Source organism: Patagioenas fasciata, chromosome Z (genome assembly GCF_037038585.1).
Source record: "Patagioenas fasciata isolate bPatFas1 chromosome Z, bPatFas1.hap1, whole genome shotgun sequence".
Lineage (NCBI taxonomy): Eukaryota > Metazoa > Chordata > Aves > Columbiformes > Columbidae > Patagioenas > Patagioenas fasciata.
This window is the reverse complement of record NC_092560.1, coordinates 11,697,596-11,717,352: the sequence shown is the minus strand read 5'-3', so window position 1 is coordinate 11,717,352 and position 19,757 is coordinate 11,697,596. Positions and strand designations below refer to the sequence as shown.

Genomic DNA, 19,757 nt, shown 5'->3' with positions numbered 1-19,757 from the left:
GGGAGGCAAACCAGTCCTCTCATGGTCTTTGTTAAAATGCTGCTCAGCCGTAAGTAACTCCTTTGTGATTTGGGCAGCAATGAACTGTTCGCTTGACTTCTAAACTTCCATAAACGGCTCTTCCTGAAGTCTTCCAGCCGGCTGTACTCCCAGGCAAATCCTTGCTGCTGCAAGCAGAAGATCCATCTTTTCCTCTGTCCCCATCCATGCTACGTTTCATGGGGCAGGGGAGGGGGAGGGAATTAACACAAGACCTTCTTGTTTGTTAGCTGCCCAAGACCGCCTGCGCTCCTTGCGCCTTGCTGCCTTGCTCCGAGAGGAGAAGAGCCTGCTGGAAGGGGGAGCAGCCCCAGCAGCGATGCCGTCAGCATGTGCGGGGCAGGCGCCAGCCGCCCGGACAAGGGGCTGATTGTGCGGGGAGGGTACGGCCGCCTGACGCGCAGGCTGGAGCGGTCGGGATCTGGCACACTGCGTCATCCCACAGAGCTGGTGGGATGCTCGATCCTAGGAACAAGTCAAAAGCACAGAACAGATTTTTTTTTTTTTTTTTAATGCCCTTTTGTTGTTTTATTTTGTGGTGGTGTTTTGTTTTTTGTTTTTTTTTTTCCTTGAGTAAAATATTTTAAACAGAAGGAAGTGATTTCATAGTTGAGCCCTTTTTTTCTTTTAACAAGGCTGCTTTTGAAATCTTTCAAAAGTAACAAGGAACATAAAGCTCTTTCTCTAGAGCATGCCTTCCTTTTGTGCTGGGGCAAAGGCAGGACTGATCTATGTATTGCACAGAGCCATAAAATCAGGTCTGGTTTGGCTTGCAGCTCAATGACACTTTGCCTTTCACCACCGTCATGTGTTACATTTAAATGAACAATCAAGGTAACAGGCAGATACCTCGCAGATATGACAGCTGAAAATTGGCATCTTCTCATCCATCGTCCCCATTACCTTATCTTACATTTAAGGACAAAGCTCAGCTGTTTTTCTGGTGGAGGTCACAGTTAGCCTGAATGCTAACTGTGCAGGTTTGGCCCAAAAATGAACTACAATAACTACTCTCTTAAGACACAGTGAAAGCACTAATCAGGGCCATAAAAACTAGCTCTGCTCTGGATTTCCATGATCTAGAGTACATAACAAAAGACTAGTGTCTTTTACCGGTTCTTACACGCCCGCATTTGTAGAGCAAACAATGAATTCACAGTTGCTTAGCCTTTGTGTTCCTGGAACTAAAAAGACAAGTAGGCCTTTCCCACCTGTAAGGCCATCCACTTTCTTTAGTAGAATGTGGTTTATTCTGCAAGATTTGGAAACTAATGTGGGCACAGATAAAAAGGTGAAAGTTCTTTTTGTATAAACTGTTTTGATTTAAAGGAGTCTCACTGTGTTTGAAGACGGTTCCTTGCTTATTACGACAAAGCAGCGAATGCAAGGAAAACATCTGGAAGCTTACTATAAACATCTGGAAGGGTGGAATGCTCAGCAACAGTTTTTTTCCTGCCCTCTCTTTCTGCCACATTTATGAATTGCACAAGAGACTTATTTTTATACTTTCCTAGCTTTTCTTTCACAACTAGGTACCAAACCAGGATGGAAAGTAGCAAATAACTGTGGTAACATATGGGTGTCAACATATGCTCTAGACAGACAGTTAAACCAACTAAAAGTGCACTATTGATAACTTTAACCTTTATGGGTGATTGATTGATTGATTGATTGGTATGCATTTCATTCCAAGATCAAAAACTTGAAGTTCTATGGAATCACATTTTTTAAAAGATGTTTTCAATATCTACACTATCTCTTCTGGTATGCAATCTGCATCTTCTCCTGCTTCCTCCCCTCATGCAGTAAAAGCACTTTGTTTTCAGTAGAAAATAAAAAGACCATAGAGTAGTGCTACAAACAGCACCCTGTGTTTTGCCAGAGACATGTCTTGATTAGCATAGCCCTTATGCAGGTTCAGGTGGTTACCTGGGATGGCCTGTCTTTGTCAGCCCCTGAATCTTAAGGCTTTGACCTACCTCAGCCTTATTAACTGTATTTCACCAGTTACCAACTAAGTGGTCCTGGGTGAGATGAAGATGATCTTGTCTACACAGAGCTTGGTTATGGCACCACTTGAACTTCAGCAGACCTTCCCTACCCATAGAAAACTACCCTGGTGGACCAAAGCAAATGTCAACCCTGGTAGTGCAGTGCAACCGGTAAGAGGCTCTTTTGGAGTTTAGCTCCGAGCCTCGTGACTGGAAGAAGACAACTTCACCTATTCACCTCCTCTCTGAGGAGTCCTGCTGCCACGAAGAGCGCCGAGCTTTCCAGCATTGTTTTCCCTGAGATGACTAAAAATGTGTATATTGTCTTTGCTTGGAGATGTCCTTCCGCCAAGTAGTGGGGGTCCCATCAGGAAAAGAGCAGCACTGAGTTGTTTGTTTGTTTGTTTGTTTGTTTTGTTTGTTTGTTTGTTTGTTTTCTTCCTCGACATCGTTACCTTTTCCTTAGAGAGCTGGGCTGGGCAGTGAGATCACTGCTCCTTCTGTCGAAGTGAGGGTGTGTAAAGCCATAAATACCAGGTTGCCCTGTGGCCAGCACGGAAAGCTCGTTCAGAGTCACCAACCCTGCCTGACCCTGCATCACAGTAATGTCACTTGTGTGTTGATTTAGTCCTGACGGAAAAACAGGGCAATAAACTCTTTAACTGGCGCTGGCAATAGGAGTCTGAGCATCAATGACTTTCTGTTCTAGCACACAGGCTGCAGTTATGTGCAGTCCCAGTGTTTTTTAGATAAGTATATTTTAAAAGTGCATAAACTGTGAATTTAACCCACAGCCAAGTAAACTGGGAAATTGTAGCTGATAACTGTAGTCTAAATGGAGCGCTCCTCATAGACTTTTGAAGATTAATTCTTATTACCATTGTATGGAGAGAGAAGGTTTATAATAAGTGCTTTCAGAGTCGCACTGTCACAGCAATACTTTCAAGCTGTATAATCAAATATTTGGATGAAGAAATGAAATCTTAATTAAAATTATTCTATAAGATTTTTTTTTATAGCAAACCTTATTCTACAGGAATTTTGATGGCTTGGATTTCTTTCCCTTTTCTTAGTGACAGTATTATCTATTATCTTTTTTTTTTCCCCATTGCATCTTAATGCCATTTTGATATTGACTTAAAAAAAACATTCAGCTTGCAAGTGTGAGAAACAGAATCAAAGTCTTCATATTTTTCTTTATATTTTTTTAGAAGATTTCATTGTGAAATCATTCAGATTTAACAACAAAAATAGAATTTCCATGATGTCTGTTATCCATAACAAGTCAAGTAATATTTTTTGTTTGTACATATAAAGGTCCATATTCTTATTTTCTTGATAAAGGTGGCTTGATTGCTACATTAGACAGATCCATCACTTTTATAAAAAGAAGACAAGTTTTCACAAAAAAACTACTAAAAATCAGCTACATCTCATTAGCAAAATGGATTTCTGGTTTCAGTTAAAATGACAGAGGCATGAGAATTTGCTAAGGATCACAGCTGTAATCTGCACGTAATTATGCAGTCTTTATAGTGTGTCTTAAATTTAAGACCCTTTGTACTTGCATAGGATTTTTTTGCTTGCTTGGGTTTTTTCATGCTGCTAGTCAAAGCAATACTATGTGCTCTCTGACAGTCTGTTTCTCTAAATTTGACTCAATTATCATTTTTATTGCCATTTATAGTCCTGCAAATGCATTTCAGTTGATCTTTTTGAATTTTGTCTAGTAGCCCCAAACTTAATCTCTTCCCAGTACTACATGGCTGACAAGGATATTGAAAGGAAAAAGAATACGGAAGTACAGCATCTGGATATTACACTGTGATCAGTTTCTTTGTTTGATAAGCTTATTTAGTTTTCTTTTTCAAAACAAGCCCATGCAAGCCCTCCTTGCTGAAGCAGAAGTTATTGGTGCCTTGGATCCAGGTGACCCTTTCTCTGAACCCAGACCCTAGTGTGTTGGGAGTGTCCTTCTAAATTTTTTGCTTAATTTCTTCACTGATGCTCCCAAATAAATTTATTGCATCCCCAGCCAAAGCCGATATGTCCCCGGTAACTGTCTTCTCTAAAATATTCCAGGTATCCCTGTGTAATTCATCGCTTCACCCTGGGGAAACCATTTGGAAGTTCCCCCTTCTTTCCCCCTTCAGTTAAGAATAAGTATTATTTATTTTCATTCAGGATCCTTTGAAACTATGCTTTGAGGAACGTCCATCTTTTCCCAAGGCAGGAATGTGGTTTTATTTTACTTCATTTTTGAAGGGGGAAAATCCCTCTAGTAAATCCATTCCTTTATATACAATGGAAATGAGGCCTTGTTTAATAAAAGTCCCTGGCTTCAGTATAATTTATTACCTTTTCAGGGAAGAAATAAATTTAAAGGGCAAAGGAAAGCTCTCTGCATTCTTCCAAGAATGGCCAGAGAAGGATAAACCTTGAGTAGTTCTTAGTTTGTATTCAGGTTCAGAATTTGATTAAAAAAAAAAATAAGTATCTATATAATTGTTTTCATAGGTTGTCTCTTGTTTCCAAAAGGCTTCTAAAAGTGAATTGCAATGGGAAAAGTAGGTATTGTTCTCAACAAGGCCAAAGGAATTAATTTCTGTTTTTCTTTATGAATAATAGGATTTGGAAATCACACCACTACCCCCAAGCAATAGAATCCAACCTCTTCTTTCAGATCCAGGTGAAATAACAAACTGCTGGTTAAGAAGTAAAATTCACTTGGTGAAAATCTGCACTAATCCAGAATGAATTAGTACCATATCTCGCTCTGCCATCTGTTACCACTTAGCAGTGCTACAACCTGGGCTTCTGCAAAACAGTGGAGATGGGAATGTGTTGTGGGACACTTGCTCTAACCAGAGGTTTTGGTAAACTTTGAGAAAAGCTGAAAGCCCAAGGCAGAAATTCTTACTGAGGAAGAAATTTGAAAATCAGCGTGTGCAGGAAGACTTATGTATGAAGTGTCAGCACATGACCAAGACCTACTGATCTTGGGCTTTTTGAGCTGAATTTTTTTTGGAACAGAAAGAGCAAATCCACCCTTTAGAAGAGGCAACCATAATGCTTTTACAAAATGCCTGTTTGCAAGATAACATTTTTGTCCTCTGCAAAGGACAGAATTGCATGAGGAGTTTTGATTCTAAATGTTTTGCTTAATTTCTTCACTGACTCTCTGAGTTAAATTTTTTGCATCCTTGGTAACTGTTACAGCATCTGCAGTCTGCAAGATCTGGGGTACTCTCCACATCCAGCAACAGGCTTGTATTTTCATCTTCAAGATGTTGTTTGTCCTTCCCCTGTTTCAGCAGAAAACACTCAAATGCTAATCCAAACTTAGAGCTAGACCTCAGCTGGAGAAACTACACGAACAAAAACGCCAGCTGTTAACTCATCCCATTGCAAAACTGCATTCAGTGAGGCAGTAAACAATAATTTGTTTCCACCAGTGGAAAACATTGAGAACAAGAGACTGTTTTGTGGCAGAGGAGAAGTGGTGCCTCTTATTGTGCATCGCTGCACTGCACATGAGCAGTGTGAGTATTTTGGGCTCTGTTTTTCTGGGGTAACCTGTGAAAATGGAAGAATACAATTTAAAACCCTGGATTAGTTTTGCCTTTATAGTTTCAATGAAACTATGGCTCTAACATCAAAACACAAAGTTATTGCTGGTGGAAGAGCTTGCTGGGATACCTGAGGTACAGCAGCTGGGCAGTGGGGTGGCAGATGATCAGCAGTGAGTCACAGCCTTCGAACAGTGTTTGTGCCCCCTCCTGCCAGTCTTGCCATGAAAACTGTGTTCAAGGAAAAGGTGTATTTTTGTGCATTTTTTTAATAAGTGTATTTTGAACCTGAATGTGAAAGAAAAATGTGATTCTGAGCTCCTCTGGTTCTGGATTTATTAGCAGAACAGCTTCCTATTTTCCTGTTTCATACAGCTGGAGATGCTGTTGCTGAGCTTACAGGTAGACTGCTTTTTTTCTGTTTTCTTTCAGACAAAGGTCTTCATCATCTTCCTATTTTTTTCTTTCTCTCCTTTCTCTCCTTGCTCTCCTTCTTCCTTTCTTCACTCTCTTTTTTTTTTTTTATTTTTCAGCTCCTTCATGACGTAAGTTTCTGTCACATACTTACACATATGATGCCCTTCTTTAAAGCTGAAAGCAAAAACAGCAGAAGAAAATGCCCATGCATTCTGCAGTTCTCATTCAGGAAACCTTTGGGCCACTCTTCCACTTTGCTCAGGCTAAAAAAGTCTCTGAAGTTTTTTTTCCTTGTGTGTACATGAAGAAACGCAGATACCATATTCAAGTGTATGTGGCAAGTCCACTGGCGAACACACATCCTTTCCTGTCCGTACCTGGAGAGCAGGTAGAGGACTCAGAGCTTGTGTGGAAGGTCAGGAGGCTTCAGAAGCTATGACATGAATTGTTAAGTGAAGCATTTATTTTCTGTGCTTGAGTGTTGTCTGTCGGTCTGTTCTACTCAATGAAGTACTGGACCAAGGGGAGCTACCATAAGTGAAAACGCTTGGTTTCCAGTCCCGCCAGCGAACAGGAGGTGGTTGAACATTCAGGAATGAGGGCTTTGAAGTCTGTGGGAAGGGCAACTTTAAGTTCTGCAACTGTGGAAGTAAGAATTGAGTCTGTAAAACTATGCCAGACATACCCATCGTGGGGAGGCCCATCTGCTGCCGCAGGCTGATGTTAGGAGACCAGCCTTTGTGTGTTGCAGAAGGTTGAAATAGTAATTTCTTGATGTTATTGCTAAAAGCCTATGAGACTACTTGAAAAAAAAAAAAGTTCATATAAGTTTGAGGGGAGTGAGCACAACCCTGTTGCATTTCTTTGTGTTGAAGTAGGAGCTATCTGCTTGGGTCTTTTTGCTCTAATAAGGCACTTGGTATCTGAGTACAAATTTGCCAAAATAACCATAGCATAGATTTGCAAGGACAGTTAATATTTTTGAAATATCTTCCTTCATGAAAGAAGTCATCATCTCCTGAAGAAGAGGGAGGGAATTTAGCTGCTGAAAGCAGGAAAAGCTGCCAAGTTCCTGCATTTATCTTCTTTTCATGGAAATCGTTTCCTCTGACCATGGACTCACTACCTTCCTTGTTCTCCCAAAAGCAGTTTTGGGAGCTGTTTCCTATCTTCTGGTATTGATGTAACCTCAGAAGGAACTTGCTCTGACATATGGCATTGATAATTCTCATCTTTCCATGTTTGAAGTTGCTTTTAAGTGCCCACTTTTTACTCTTCTAAAAGTACAAGGAGTAACGTAGAAATGCATTTTCCAAGCAGAAGCTGTGTCTATAACGAGAAGGAAAAAAAGCTGTGTAAATCTACTGAATATTTGTAGAATGGTTGTGACTTTGTTCTGTTAAACTAATATTGAAAATTGTAGTTCAAAAAAGGAAAACTGAAGGACATTTTTTTAAAAATATATTTAATGGGTTTAGATTGGTAACCGGATTTCCTCAATAATGTGTTGGATTTTTTTTAAAGTTGGTTACATTTATTAGTTATGAAAATAAGCATATTTAATGACAGATTTTCTACCATAACTGCATCCTGCTTATGTAAGACAAAAGGGTACAGTGGAAACTGCTCACTCTTCACAACTTGGGGCAGTTTATTAACATCCCAAAACAGGCCGGGGTGAGGAGTGAAGAGTCTGGTGCATAACAGTATTAAAAAGTCCATTACATTGTGTCTTTTAATCAGCAGCTGGTGCTACAAGGTCTACTTTTGATATTGGCAGGTTACAATTAAAACTTTACTAACATAGCCATGAGTTTGGGTACATTAGGCAGTGAGGTATCTACTTTCAGGTTACAAGCGTTTAATGGTGAGACATATTTCTTTCAATACCTAATAAGAAACCGTCAACTTTAAGTGACATAAAAAACAACCCATTGCTCTCAGTTAATTGGCAGAGGGGCTACAAAGAGTCACTTAACTCTGGGTTGTGAAGAGCCTCGTGAGGAGGAAAGGCACAGGCTGAAGGACTAAAGTCATGTCTTCTCTGTAAATAGGAATACATAGCAGCTCTCATCTACCATGCTGTAGAAAACAGAGTGGGAATGATGTGTGGGTGTTTCTAACCCCTGCTTGCACAGGTCAAAACATAAATTTACAATTTAAAAATTGTCTTGGGCTGGCAGACCTGCAAAGCGTGCCTGCTAGTGTTTGATGTGCAAAGTCATGTCAGCAGGGCACACACACCATGTTCTGCTTCCTTCTCCAGAGGCAAATAGTGAAATGGAGTTCAGTGCTGACCAGTTCGTTTTCCAGGAGACCTTGCCTTTGCCATGCAGGTGTCCAAGGAAAAAAAAATGTAAGGATTGCAGGGAAGCCACGAGTATGAGGGAGAGTACCCTTCCATCTTATAAAAAGTATTGTTTTTTTAGTTTACAATGACTGATTTCTGAAGTAATGTTAATGCAAAGAGAGACTTGGCTCTTTAATTTTTGAATCAAAAGCCTTTGCTCTGTCTGGGTTTCCTACCGATGTTATTTGGTTTCCCCTCCCCAGCAGCTCTCTTGTTTACATGCTGCTGCACACAAAAGCAACTGCTATGTATTTCTTGGAGTTCTCATTTGAACCATGTGTTTAGCTTTCCAAACACATATTAACAGTTTGCAACTTTAAAACTTTGCCCTTCCTTCTCCCTGGAGGAGCAGAGGAATGCATCTGAGGAGACCACAAGCTATTCTTCTACCTTCAGGCAAGAGGTGAACGTAGTATCTTGTGGTCCTGCTGACATGCTCAGGTGTTCCAGTCTCATCCTGCATGTGAGACTGAGAGATTTCTACAATTTTTCCTACCTGTGAAGGAGACGGAGAGATCATGGTCCACATTTTAGATAGTTTGGAGTTAAGCCTCTGATTTTGTACCTGCTGCCCCACTTCAAATGTGTGGTTTGTCAGCTGGCTTGGTCGGCTACTCTTCTGCTGTAGGCTCTTGAGCAAGTGTCCTATTAAAGGTGCAATCTCCATGTAGTAACTGCACTATCTACACATAAAACTATTGAGTTACCTCAGTTGTAGGTGTGAGTGTTGGAAAAAGAGAGGTTTGCGTAGAGACAGATGCAATTTTTTTCCCCCTGTGTTCTGGTTCATACCAAGCAGCATTTAGGAAACTGAAGAATCATTTCCCAAGAAAGTGTGCTGACTAAAATTCTTCTTCTGGAGCTGGTGAATCAAAATTTGTATTATAGAAAAGAAGGTAACTCTCAGGTGAGAGCGGAAGAGATGCAGTACCTTGGTGCCTGAAGCTGATGCACTGGCTGTGTTGTGAAATACAGAAGAAACTGGCATTTCTGATAATGCTTGGCACGGTTTCTGGAACTTGTGAGAGCACTGCATGGAAATTTATTAATTTAGTTCAAAAATGTGTCTCTGGAAGTATTCTTTGTCATATACAACAGTGGAAGGTAGTCATTGCTTCTTAAAGAAATCACAATTTTTGTGTTACTATTTCAGTATATGTCTGTGTTACATAACATAAGAAAATGGGAAATTAAGCAAATTGGATTTTCTCTCTGGTTTTGTTCTGGTGCCAGAATGTAGGGTGATATGCAAGGTTTAGCTCTGAAGATGTGAAGATCTGGGATTTTTTTCCTTTTTCTTTCTCAGACACACTACGGGCTTAATGAGATCTCTGCTGAAAAAGCTTGTCAGCCCCAGGTGAGGCGAGAAGTTGGAGACTCCCCGAGAGAGCTGTTAATCCGGCTGCTGGCTCTGGTCCCTCCTCTCTAGGTTTCAGCAGGGGCATCTGCCCACACCATTCCCATCCCCAGGGAGGGTGCTCAGTTACCTGCAAAACCTCCCTCTCCTGCTCAGCCTCTCCACGTTACTCTGCACAACCCTGTTGTGGATTTTCGCGTTTTGCAACCCATTTCCCGGAAAGCCCTTGCCCCAGGTAGAAGGAGTGTTGTGGGATTAGGTGTAGGGGTGCTGGGCACTGAGGGATCATCGCTTGCTGGCTGCTTGCTGCCTGTTGCTCAACCCGCTCTATGGGCTTTGCCTTTCAGTTGCATTTTGGATTTACTCTTCTTCAACAAGGAGAGAGCAATATCAGGGTGTGCTTAACATGCTTCCAATTGTTGACACACCCAAAAAAAAAAGAAAGGGAATGCATATTGGTTAATAGGCTATATATGGCTTCTGTAGGCCCTGAGAATTAAAAATGGTACTTCACTAACAATAATCAGCATCCAATCCTTGGCTGTTTAGCCAGTGTTCTGCATAAAATGAGTTGTGCTGGTTTACGTCTGTCCAGCAGAAAAGCTTGACTTGATTCATTCTGTAGTGAGGAGGGGTCAATTTAAATAAGCAAACAAAGCAAACTAATTAACTGAAAATAATTAACGTAGCATTCTTTAGATGAACAGTCCAGCTTTCAGTCTATTAATCCATCAAATGCCCTAGTGCTCCATTCACCGTGTGCTGTTCTGTGGTGGCGTTAAAGAGCAGACAACTTTCACACAGGCAGCACAGGCTTTCCTTACATGAGAGGTGTGTATAAAGCCAAATGCACTCAAGAAATGTGACCTTCAGAACACATTCCAGAGAACACAGTAGTGATTGATGCTGTTTCCCATGAGATGTTCCTTTTATTTTTTTTCTTTTTAATTCTTCACCCGCCCTCGCTCTGCTCTCCCTCTGTTCCCATCTCTCCACTCCCTTTCGTTATTTATAACTTTATCTTGGTGGCCTTGCCCCCGTTCAGCTCCTGGGCAGGAGCAGCACCTCTGAGAGCCAGACAGTACATGGAGCCTGGGCTGTGAGAGGCTGTCACGGGGCCACCCCATCCAGCAGCGCCGGTGGCCCCATCTCAGGTGTCTCTGAGCCGCATGGGGCTGCTGGGCACTCCTGGGGTGGCACAGAAAAGCAACTCCAGGCCTATTTCCAGGAAACAATGTGTTACCACCTTCTGCAAACTGTTTTCATAGGCACGAATATCCAAGCATATCATGATTTACTCATGGAAAAAGATAATTTTTTTCCTGAGTTTTTAGAAACATGCTGTGAAATGGAAGAAGCATTTTTTGCATTTTTACCCTGTCAGTGGTAAAAACATGTTTTTTCCAGTGTGCGCTAAAAATAGATGTGTTTAAACCATAAGAGTAGATCTAAATGAACTATTTTTTAATTGGTAACATGCATTGAGGATTTAACCTCTTACGTTTCTTTTACGGATATAGACGTTGATTTTACAAGCACATATCATTTAATTAAGAGAGAGCTGCTAATTCACTATGCTTTTGGTAAATTGTTTAAATGATTGTTCCAGGTTTTTGTGCGTTTCAGGGATTTTCCTTTTGCTTTTGCTGAAATTGCCGGTTGTGTACCCTGCAGCCCTATTGCAAGTTGCTTCCATTCAGAAGAAATTCTGAATCCCTAGAAACTCTGGGTTGCTAACAATTAAAAATAAATAAATAAATAAATGAAAATCACATGTTGATTTTAGTTATGGAGCCTTTTTTTTTTTCCTTTGAAGGTTTAGCAAACAGTACAATCAAGTAGTCACCATTGAGCCCTCCCGTTGATTATCTCTCTGGCTGAAGGACAGGGCTACCGCAGCAGGAGGAGTATCGAGTACCTTGCCTGTGGAGCTGGGTAGGCTCGTTGCCTGTAGGCGTTTGCTTCCCAGCTTCCCTTATTTTATTTTATTTTATTTTATTTTATTTTATTTTATTTTATTTTATTTTATTTTATTTTATTTTATTTTATTTTTGTTTTATTTTATTTTTGTTTTATTTTATTTTTGTTTTGTTTTATTTTTTTTTAACTTAGTTGTCACATACTTCCAGCTCCTAAGCTCAGGACCTGATTGCGCCTCAGTAATTGAAAAAGTAGATTGCACAGAGATAATTACCGGTCAAGGCTTGATCCAGAAAGAAATTTATGCTTGTTTGAGTATTTCCCTTTGGCAGGGATGTTCAGTCACAGATGTAGCAATTGTCCAGGATACAGTGCGTATGACAGTACCCCAAATTTCTAACATCTCCTTGGCCATTTAAAATGAATGGAGAGAGCTGGATCAAAAACTGACTGAAGCACAAATTCTGCATTTGGCTGCATTAACACCAGGATTTCATTGCAAATGTTGGTGAAATATTAGCAGGAACATGAAACAGATTTTAAAACCTTGACTTGACCTTAAAAAACAGTGATTAAATGTATTAAAATCTCTGAGCACAATACATTCATGAGCTTTTTCCCTTGCACATTTCACTTTGAAACAATATGCTTTTCTCCCAAAGGTTTCAAGAGTGGTCTCGTGCACCCTCACCCTGACTACCAAGAGTTACCCTTGACTCATACAGTAGAGGGAATCTTGCAGACTGTCAATTATGGGATGGCTCCATTGCATATTGAACTGTTGAGCGCAGATTCCCCAAAAAACAACAAAAATTACTAAAGAAAACATTATACTTGCCAGAGGTTTTGTTAGATAAGCTTTGACATCCTTATTTTAATTTTCTTTGCCTCTTTTTACTGCTGTTGCTTTCAAGCAACAAAGATAAATGTCTGTTAGATGCAGCAATTGCATTGAGCGTCTCTTCAGATGTATGTAAGAAAGCAGAAACCACAACATACAAAAAGTCAACACAAGCAGAAGGCTTCTGATACATATTTAAAGAGTTAACTTTTTTTATTGTTAAGAAAGTACTCGTAGTACAGTGCATAGAAAAGGCACTAGTATCCTGATATAATTGCCTGTAAAGCTGCACGTATGCGATTTTGGGGGCAGCATTTTGTAACGCTGTGATATTGTGGATTTCTGTGTATGCTGAAATGTGATAATACAAGATGTATGTGACCACATCTTGAAACCATCTCCTCTACTTCTGTGACATGGATCAACCACTTACAAAGAAAAAAAAAAAAAAAGACATCCTCATGCCTGGAAGCTTAGAAGTATATTTTCTTTGTTTAAACACCTCTATCTTTTGTGCCCCAGGAAAATAAAATGCAAAGTGCTTGGAAGAGACAGGCATGTTGCCAGCATTTTAGAGAGCTGTGAGAGAAGCGTTTGAGGCTAGCGATAGGTTCGGAAACTTCCTGAACCAGCATGAGAGATATCAGTAACAGAGACATCTGGAAATATTTAATCATTTGGTAGCTCACTTCATGCATGAGTTGCTCTTTAATTTAGATGGAGAGGACTTGTGTTAGATTATTTTCATCATTTAAGATTAAAGGCTGTGTACCTATGTTGCAATTTGTGCCCTTGGCATGAGGTTTTTCCAGGGGATCCCTCGTTGCTGTGACCACAGCTGCCCTCTTTGTGGCAGTGTCAGCTCTGGCTCCAGGACTTGCTTTGGAGTTCATGAGCATTCAAGAGTGGATAAATGTGCGTTTGGTCGGCAAGTGATGCGTTGGCAGGAGTTTCCTCTGGTTGTGTCATGTCCCCGAGTTATTATAAATGCTTAAAACAAACAAAAAAAAGTGTAGCTGGGGGGTCTGCACCGGGAAGATGACCCCCCAAATTCTGGTCATTGCAGTTGTCTCTGAACCCCAACAGATGTCTGGGGCAGTGAATTTGGGTTGGGGCTCAGGACTGTCTCCCATGAGTGAGGTTTTTGGGTCACTGGCAATGCCATGATGACAGGGAGCATTACAGAGTGTGGCCATGACTCTTCCTGGGCGATCAGTGTGCACTGCTCAGCCCTTTTCTCTGAGAAAGCCAAAAGTGGTGTCTGCTCTGGCTCCTTCTCCTGGTCCTTCCAGGGCATCCCTCAGCAAGGAACCCCAGAGAGTCCCATCACTTCCTTTGACACGGAGGTGTGCCACTGTCTTTGATTTCACCACTTCTCAAAAAAAAAAAACAAACCAAAACAAAACAAAACAGTCCTTAAAGGCAGGCAGCTCAAACACAATGCAACAGTGGCATTAAATAATTTCTAGCCATGATAACAACACGCTTTTGAAAAGCCAAGCAATGCTAAATGAGCCAGAGAGACACATCAGTTCCATTCCTTAACATGCACTCCTTTCCTTCTCCTTGCTTAGTGTGTAGCAGATTGGTTTAAATATGAATATTCCCAGAAAAATTACCTAAGAATTGTGGCAAGGAAGGGTTTTGTCAGCAAGTTTGTGCTGCTGGATATTCCACACAAGAAGGAGACAGCTCATGCTCTTGTGATGCCGGCTTAGTGGAACAACTTTCCATAGTGTCACAAAATTTAGAAAGCTCAGCTAGGGAGAAGGATGGAGAGGTGACAGGTCACGTATGGCCTTCTTCTTCTGTAAACAACTTTTGGGGTTGTCTCTTTTCATCTCTTTTACACGTGTCCTGATAGAATATTTCTGGGGAAAATACTAAGTTTTAAATTTCATTTGTAAATGTTCACATGCGTCTGTTGCAGTGATATGCAACACACTTGCAGGCATTGGGATAATTCCTCTGCCATTCCCTGTGCTCCTTGTACTGTATGTGCTCATCTCACTGCTGATCTCAAATCCTCCTGACTCTGTACTGCATTTTGCGAACAGAGTAATTTCCTTACTTTTTGATATGTCTCCTCTTACCTGTGCCCTGCACTATCTACTGTGAATGACTGAGCTTTCCACTCAAATGTTTGCATTGCAGCAACATTCAAGCTCAGACCTGCTGCTAGCAGGAGTATTTGACAGCCGCATCTGAACTCTGGGAGATCTCGGCAGTCATAGAATCATAGAATAGTTTCGGTTGGAAAAGACCCTCAAGATCATCGAGTCCATTCATGGTTAACTCTGGTACTAAACCATGTCCCTAAGAACCTCATCTATGTGTCTTCTAAATACCTCCAGGGATGGTGACTCTACCACTTCCCTGGGCAGCCTGTTCCAATGCCTGATAACCTTTTCTTGAAGAATATTTTCCTCATATCCAATCTGAACCTGCCCTAGCACAACTTGAGGCCATTTCCTCTTGTCCTATCACTTGCTACCTGGGCAAGAGACCAACATCCTCCATGCTCCAACCTCCTTTCAGGCAGTTGTAGACAGCGATAAGGTCTCCCCTCAGCCTCCTTTTTGCCAGGCTGAAAAGCCCCATCTCCCTTTGCTGGTCCTCATCAGATTTATACTCCAAACCCCTCACCAGCTTTGTTGCCCTTCTCTGAACTCTGTCTAGTCAATGTCTTTCTTGTAGGGAAGGGTCCAAAACTGAACACAGGATTCAAGGCCTCACCATCAACTTGAACTCCTGCCCAAAGTAGATGAATAGAGGTATTATTCTGTGATGCAGAATAAGGAAGAGGAGATGGTGAACATCTAGGCTGCAGATAAGCTACAGGCGCTTTTTTTTCTTCTATTTTTTCGTTCTTCTTTTATGAATATAATGTATAGTGCATCTTTAAAAGCATGAGATCTACTGAAATTCTCTGATAAATACCATTTACAGCAAGAGTGTAGTCAATTATAGATATAAAAAGTGTTTTCAGAAAAAAATATGTGCTGAAAATACCATGGAATCATCAACCTTGCAGGAGGTCATCTGGAAAACCTGTCCATTACCCTATTCCTAGCCATGTATATTCACATGTATAGATGGAGCCTCAATGAACACAGTTACAATGTCAAGGTTCAGATGGCAATGCAACAGGGAGAGCACTGGTGCCAGTCAAAATGCTCGTGGTGTCACCAGGTGACTAAGGAAGCTAAGTGCTAACTAATATTGGAGGAGGAATAACTGAACTTATCCCTTGTTGCCTGTGTCTCAAAAAAGGTACCTGAGACGGAAAATGTGTGCCCTTCTTCTGCCTTCGTAGTTTGCAGAACAAAACCCAGCTGATCTGAAGCTTGTGGTGCTCGTTGGTTTGGGCCTTCCTGATTTGAGACACAGCTGTGATCTATCCGCAGGCTACAAAGCCTGCCTGTGAAGGACAAGCATCTGGAGACATGGGCTTTTCCTAGAGTATTGAAATGGCCTCTCTGCCTTGCCACATTTCTTCCTGTTTTCACTAGACCGGCTTTGTTACGGCCACTGCTCTGAGCTCTGCAGAAAAATGGTGAGAAGCCAGCAAGAATCACCAGGAGCTTTAAATTAAGTCCAGCAAAGGCTTATCTGAGTTTGCATCAGGGCTCCTTCGTTATGCACCTCCCCTACGTGCTGCCGTGTTGGAGTTTGCCTCAGTATTGACTCAATATTTCTGTCATTGTTAAAACATTTGAAAGAAAACTCAGGTCAGCTCTCACTCATTTCCTTCAGTTTGTTACTGAATGTTCAGGGATTTTTCTTCTTTCTGAAGAAGAAAAAAATGCTGTGTATTTCATTTAGAGCAGCAGAGTTACTTCTTAGAAGCAATTACTTTGCTGAGTAGAAGGATTTTGCAAGCAATGTGCTTGCAGTACACTAATTACTTTTTTTGCCTTTTTTTTTTAACCCAAAAATTCCTCAGTGGAGTCCTTTTGCCTCAGAGATCTCAGTTTATCTCATGCAGCTTCCCATTTGCTTTAGGTGCAAGCCCACAAATATCTGCTAAAAAAAACAACTATAGAAATCTTGTGAATTCATACATCAGTGTGTCTGTCCCAAAATATTCTGACTTAAACTACTATAAGCAATCCTGAATTAAAACATCTGAATGATCCTGCAGGCACAGTTCTGGGTGTGTGCTAAAGGAGGAGTACTCAGTGTAGGTGATTTAATTAGCTGGCGTTGCAATAAAACCTATTTCCTGTGTCCCCGGGTTCCACCTCTGGAACGCATGCTGGTACCATTGAGCAATACTTGTGGGCTCAGCCTGTCTGCTTGGTGCTGTAGGTTTTTCTAACATGAAGCAATCCAGAAGCTGGCAGCAGGAATTTGAGGAGGTGCCTTTTTTAATTGTCATGGTCTTGTTTCACCGCTTCTGCTGGTCTGTCAGCTCGCTGTCTCATCAGCCCCATAGCTGAGCTGCAGACCTGTGCAGCTGCTGAAGGTAACCCAGCTGGAAATCGCCTTTATGGTTTGGTAGCAGTCTTAGTCCTTCAGTTCCTTTTTGCATCAGGGAACAATAGCTGATGTTACGCTATTTAGGTTCTATATTTTTTAACCTGTATCCGTGATCACAACCCTGTATTATTTTAAGCAGAAGAATGTAATACAGTAGATGTCTTAGACTTACTAAGATATTATTCTGAGAAATGATAACTTTGCAGAAGCTTCTTGTGGTTTTGCACAGAAGGAGTGTGGAAGAGCCTTTTGTTTTTCTTTTAACAGCCTGCTTTCGATGCAGCTGCACCATTTGCGACTGTTTGTTTTTACAGCCACTTCTGGAAGTCGGCAGAGTTACAATTTCTTTGACGACTGGCTCCCTGCTTATTTGCCGTCCTCTTTCTTTTACCAGACATCCCAACCCTGCACCCAGAACCCATTTCCACCAAGTGACCAGAGCAGCGTGCCGTGCAGATGTGGCCAGTGGGCCCAGTGTGTAGGATCAGCTGGAGGGGATTAGGCAGATCTCAGTGCTGTCAAAGCGTGCACAACAAATTAGGCTTGCTTTTTGGATGCTGTTCCTTTGTCATTCTCTGCATGCAGTCTCAGGCTTTCCAAGTGTGAAGCAAATGCTTTCACAGGTATCTTCTGCCTCTAGCAGCCATGGTGTGCCTGAACTGCACGTAACTGGTCTGCCATGTCTGATTGAACTGTTGTTAGTGGTCTTTTATCTTCTGAAAGCTTCTAGATGGTTTCGTTTTCAGTTGCCAAAGATTTTACATTGAATTACATGTAAATCCCTTATCCCTTGAGGACTGTAGTCCATGGCAAGCAGAGTGCTAAAAGGAAATAATTCTCAAGCTCTGGCCCTGCAGAAGTAGCATGGTCCCTGGCAGGTCCATCAGCAGCACTTGTGTGTGCACAGCCACGAGCTCTGCCCGTGCAGTGGCTTGACTTCTCCATGTCACTGCAGGAGATCAGATGGCTTCACCTTAGTCTGAAGACAGGTGACAGTAGAAAATAAATAATGTCATCTTTGGCAGTCTCATTAGAGGGGTCAAGAGTTCAGTCGGAACAGAGGTGGCTCTTTCATGCCCAGCAGCAGAAGACCCAGGGCAAAGCCAAGCTGCAGTCGAGGCATGCTACAAAGAAAGCAGCAATGTTAATGCCTCTTCCTTGCTTGGTAGTTGGGGGGCTGGATTTAAATGGCCTTTGTCTGGCATTTCTCAGTAACACCCTTGAAAGAGATGAAGGTGGCTGGGAATCAGTTTTGTTGTTGAAAGTATTTCAATATTCTGTTGCAGTACAATTGCTCTTTCATGAGTAGGTGGGAGGGAGTAAATAAACTGAAAGGGAAGACTTAATGCTTTTTTATTTCCTTCATTATTATTTTATCATGGCCAAAATCTACAGTCTTTTGTAGGGACAGTGGAGCAAACAGTATGCCAGAGGTCAAAGAAGTCACATCCTCAGAAACATGCAGATTGAGCAACCTTCAGAAAAGTATGATTACACTCTTTTTTGTGGTTTCAGAGGCTATTTATATTAAAGTCTTTAAGCCACAGTGACGCAGGGTGTGGTATTAACACAGTAGCTGAAAGGCAAGCGCTATTCTTGGACGCTTAGGTGCCATACTTTGCTTAGCATGGGTTAAATTTAGAATGGGAAAGCACACTGCCAAAAGTAGAGCGCTGCTCCCGAAAAGCAACTGAAACACAGCAGGATCTGTTCAATAAGCTGAATCAAACTCAAGCTTTGTTTTTTGTCTGCTTCTACTGACCTAATGATATAAACCAGAACTGTGCATAGCATTGCTGCCCCAATAGTTGCATTCCCAGGATTTTCAACAGCTGTGTATTGGTGAGAGAAAGGACTAGCTGAAGATGCACCTTTTTTCCCCACTATAATGCATGGTTTGGCAATGTGATTCTTGAAGCTATGAGTTGAAATAAAGGCTAAATTTTATTAATGCTGTTTTCTGTGTTTACCTGAAGACTTAAAATCAATATAGATTCTGTAATGGTAAATACAAAGGAAATCACAGAGGAGCTGCCACTGACATCCAGATATTTACCACCAGCAATGAACCATTTCCAGACTTGTTCACTGTATTTCCCTTTTTAAGTATGGGAAATACTGCCATTACCGCAGTAAAATTATATACTGCAGCATGGAAAACACCCTTCTGGCAGGGAAAAATCTATCTACTGTACACTGTTGCAGTTCTTCTTTCTGCATGATAGTATTTTTAATGAATCCAGAGAATAGCTTCACAGAAGTTGATAAAATACTGATCTTTCATTCTCACTTACACCTAAGACGTAAGTTACAGTGTAATGACATCTTGTCCAGATAGAGAAAATCAGATGTTCCAAGGGAAATCAGAGGCTACCAAGATGTAGCTGCATCCCTTTAAACAATGTCTCACCTTCAGTGTAGAAATACAGACCAAAAGCCCTATTTTCAGCTCGTTATCAGCCTCTTCTAGACTGGCTTAAATGAGTATGTATAGAATTATGTACTAAAACCTAGAATTTACCCTTCTGATAAGTTGTCAGTATATACTTACCACAAACAAAATTTGGGCAGTTCTTCACTTAGTGCTTCTGTTGTGAAGTGCAATGCTGTGTCTCTCTGCTATCATGGGGCTTTATCCTTTCTCTGTTTTGTCATTGCTAGCTGTAGACACCTCACTGGTAGTCTGATAGCATGGGCACCCACTACTTGGGTGGTGAGGTGTAGAGGTGACTTACTATAGCATTATTGTTCGTGTACAGTCTGTCCAAGGCTGTATAAGGCAGTATATTCA

General features: G+C 41.3%; 1 protein-coding gene across 12 annotated transcripts in view; it reads left to right on the top strand.

The window, feature by feature from the left end:
• Nucleotides 1–19,757, top strand: part of LPAR1 (lysophosphatidic acid receptor 1) — a 75,334-nt gene that overhangs the window by 39,565 nt on the left and 16,012 nt on the right. For 7 of the 12 annotated variants that reach the window (XM_071801786.1, XM_071801784.1, XM_071801787.1 and 4 more), the window contains one exon: nt 18,362–18,451. The exons of 4 other annotated variants lie outside the window; for them this stretch is intronic. In XM_071801786.1, the coding sequence (XP_071657887.1) occupies nt 18,362–18,451 (90 nt within the window). Of the gene's footprint in view, nt 1–9,672; nt 11,502–18,361; nt 18,452–19,757 lie in introns of those variants that run through there. One more of the 12 variants, XM_071801792.1, reaches the window with a different exon arrangement.